The sequence below is a fragment of the Diceros bicornis genome, chromosome 1, assembly GCF_020826845.1.
Source record: "Diceros bicornis minor isolate mBicDic1 chromosome 1, mDicBic1.mat.cur, whole genome shotgun sequence".
NCBI classification, from domain to species: domain Eukaryota; kingdom Metazoa; phylum Chordata; class Mammalia; order Perissodactyla; family Rhinocerotidae; genus Diceros; species Diceros bicornis.
This window is the reverse complement of record NC_080740.1, coordinates 6,251,690-6,254,974: the sequence shown is the minus strand read 5'-3', so window position 1 is coordinate 6,254,974 and position 3,285 is coordinate 6,251,690. Positions and strand designations below refer to the sequence as shown.

The window sequence follows — 3,285 nt, the reverse complement described above, 5'->3', positions numbered from 1 at the left end:
ATCCACAAAAGAGTAAGGAACATGTGAAGATTGAAAAACACAATATAACACTGAGTCACAAGTCCTAAAAGGATACTGTTAAATATATTAAAGCAGTTCTGGGATAATAATTCTCTATGATCTGTTCAAATAAAAATTCTGGTCTCAAATTTAATTTCAAATCTATAGTTTCTGAGATCTACATATGCAAATTGCTGTTGAATCACTGAACCAGCAGACTCTTCCCAGCCTTCCTAGTAATGGGTTGGAACGAATCAAGCTCTTATTTGGAAATCCTGTTGATAAAGCAAAGTGAGTTAAATTCCTATCCAGGTCAAACCTTTTAACACTTCAGCCAAGCAGCAATGATATTTATATAAGCTTATAGTAGCTGCTAATAATTAGGACTTATTTTCCCTCCACTTTTTACTCCATTTGGTCTCTAAGTAGCCTCTTGAGGGAAGCATTAAAACATAGCGAATGAATTCATTCATTATTCTTTCTTTCACTGAACAAACATGGAGTAGCTAAAGTTACCAGGTGCTAAATTGGGACTCTCGCTACTCTGAAAGGCAGAAATACAAAATTTCTCTCAAGTAACCAAAAAAAGCATCACAGAGTTCATAAGTTGCAACCATGCTGAACTACTGCTTCATGTCTTCAAATTCCCTTTTCAACAGGGAGGCAAAAGATAATCTTTATTGGTAAAATCCCAATTTAATTATTTCACCAACTATAACATCTTATTCCCCTGAAATGTCTCCTAATGCTAACTTTCTGTGAGCTAGCATGTTAAAAAAAAAAGACAAAAGAAAAATATAGTGTTCAGCACATGCCTTTATAACAAAGGTTCAGTTGGTAGGTTGTCATGAATCCAGGTCTCTAGTCTTTGGATATTCTAATATCACATGGTTAACATTCAAAAGCTGGAAAAGAAAGCTTATACTTGGCAGATAGGGGGTGCTCCATAAATGGTATTTTTTATTATAATGATGATTATATTATCATATTATATGATATGACTATTACCAGAGAAGCACTACAACTATAAATAAGCATCAGTTAAGCTTCATGTTACAAAATCAGATGCTGCTAAAACAAGTTCACTAAAAGAAGCTTTTGGTCTTCCAGCCTGAAGCCAGCACATGCCACCCTTCTCTTCACCCCTCCACTGAGAGCTGACTCTATCCAATGAAGAGCAGGAGTCTCCTCACACTAGGCCAATTGTTGAACAACTTTTCAAGTATTAAATACACAACTGTGTCTTTGCCAAATACTCAGTGGGATGGTTCCTGGTAATCCACTGACCACGTAAAAACTGTGACTCTACCTACCATTAAGGGTCATGGAGACGTATTTTCTTCCTCTGCATAATGGGATGTGCGACCACCATTCTGTTTGCTATATGGATAAAAGGCCCAGAGGCCAGATTTACACAATGAAAACGCTCTTGAATTTAAAAGTGTTTTGAGAACATACAGGAGGGCACTATTAGTCATTTGTCTTCTGTCATTAAGAAATATCTGGTGACTGCTTTAATCATTTAAACAATTTTTTCCACTTCCTCAAAATTCCACTCTCCTGAAAGACGAGATGTACATGCACAATCTTCATCCTCAGAGAGCTGCACTGCACTGGAAACCACGTCCCCTCGCTGTAGCTCAGCTGAGCCTCCAAACTCACGCAGGCTCTCTGTTACGTCCAGGATGCAGCCAACCCAAGCAAGTGACAAACGACAGGTTCCACTCTGGTCCCCTTCCTCCATTCCCTTCCTCTGTCTCTCCACAAACACCCTCCTTCATTCACAGGTCCCCACGCTCGGTCCTGTGACTAAGAATCCGTGCAGCCTAGCTGGTTTCCCCAGGTAACAATCTGAACAGGAGGCCACCCCGCACCGGGTCTGCACCAATCACCTACAAGGCACGCGAATCCAGGCCGGGGCTCAGATTTCATTCCCTCGGACTCGCCTCAATGATGCCCAGCCCTCCTCCTGCAGTGACCGGGCCACAGCCGTGCTCCCCTCAGTGAGAAACCGGCCGGCCCAACTGCTTCCCACTTCGCTCCCTTCTCCACCTGTCTCCCCAGAACCAGCTCCCAGGACCCCTCCAGGGGTCTTTTCTGCTCATATTTCCTGGGCCCTCATCACTCCCACAAATGCAAAGTAAACTCCTCCTTAGTGACAGCCTCCCCAGAGCAACCGCGTCACGGCCGCTCCACTCCGCCGGAGCCCCCAGCCCGTGCGAGCCCCGCCCGGACGGGGCGGGCGCCCCCCAGCCCCCGCGTTTACCTTGACGCTGGTGTAGCTGGTCTGGGTCTCGGCCTCCGCGCTGCTGCAGCAGTGGCGCCTCCGGCCCCTGCAGGTGGTCGCGGCGGGGGCCGCGGAGCCCACGCTGCTGCCGCTGCCCAGCTCGGCGCGGGCCCTGCGGACGCGGGCGGCGCCAGGGGGTCCGCACGCGCGGCTCGGGGGCACGGCGTCGGCGGCGTCGGTCTGGACGAAGAGGCCGTGCAGGGGGGCCGCGGGGCCCTGCGACACGCTCGTGGTCTGGCGGGGCGAGTTGGACTCGTCCGAGTCCCGGCAGTAGATCACGCCGCTCTGCGAGACGTGGATGCTGGGGGCGCAGCCCATCCCTCGGCCGGCCTACCCCGCGCGCCCGCCCGCGCCCCCGGCCGCCCGGACCCGGCGCCCCCGCTGCCACCTGCAGTGAGGGGGCGGGCGCCTCGGCGGCGGCGGCGGCGGCGCCCGGACCGCGCGCCCCCCGGCCTGTCTGGCCGCCGCTCCGTCGGGCTCGCCGCGGCGCCCCCCGCCGAGCCTCCGGGGGCTGCGCGCGTCACCCCAACTTTCTCTTCTGGGCCATCCTCCTCTCCGAGCGGGGGAGCGCGCACACACAGCGCCCCGCGCGCCCCGGCGGCCGCCACCCTACCCGCCGCGGCGCCCCAAACACGCTCCCCGCGCCTCCCTCCGCCCGCCCCTCCTCCTCGGCGCGGCCCGCGCCGCCGCCCAGCTCCACCTCGCCCGGCGCCCGCCCGCCCGCCCGCCGGCACCTGCTGTCCCCACTCAGTCTGCGCGCGTCTCCTCCCTCCCCCGTTCCCACTCTCCGTCCTCCGGGAGCCCCGCTCCGCAGCCGCCGCCGCGCGCTCCCCACTGCGCCCCGAGCTCGCCCCGGCTGGACAGAGCGTGCCCGCCGCTCGGCTCGGCCCACGGGCCCCGGGCGCTGCGGCTGGCACCGCGCCTCGGCGCGCTCCTCTCCTCCGCTGTCCAGAGGCCTCTCCCTTCTGCTCCCATCCCGGTGCCGCCCTCCAGTGCCC

General features: G+C 55.2%; 1 protein-coding gene across 7 annotated transcripts in view; it reads right to left on the bottom strand.

Annotated features, from left to right (window-relative positions):
• PDE8B (phosphodiesterase 8B) overlaps positions 1-2,605 on the bottom strand; it is a 203,781-nt gene extending 201,176 nt beyond the window's left edge. For all 7 annotated transcript variants that reach the window (XM_058566465.1, XM_058566640.1, XM_058566553.1 and 4 more), the window contains exon 1: positions 2,267-2,605. In XM_058566465.1, coding sequence (XP_058422448.1) covers positions 2,267-2,605 — 339 coding nt within the window. The remainder of the gene's footprint in view (positions 1-2,266) is intronic.
• Between the last annotated feature and the right edge of the window lie 680 nt (positions 2,606-3,285).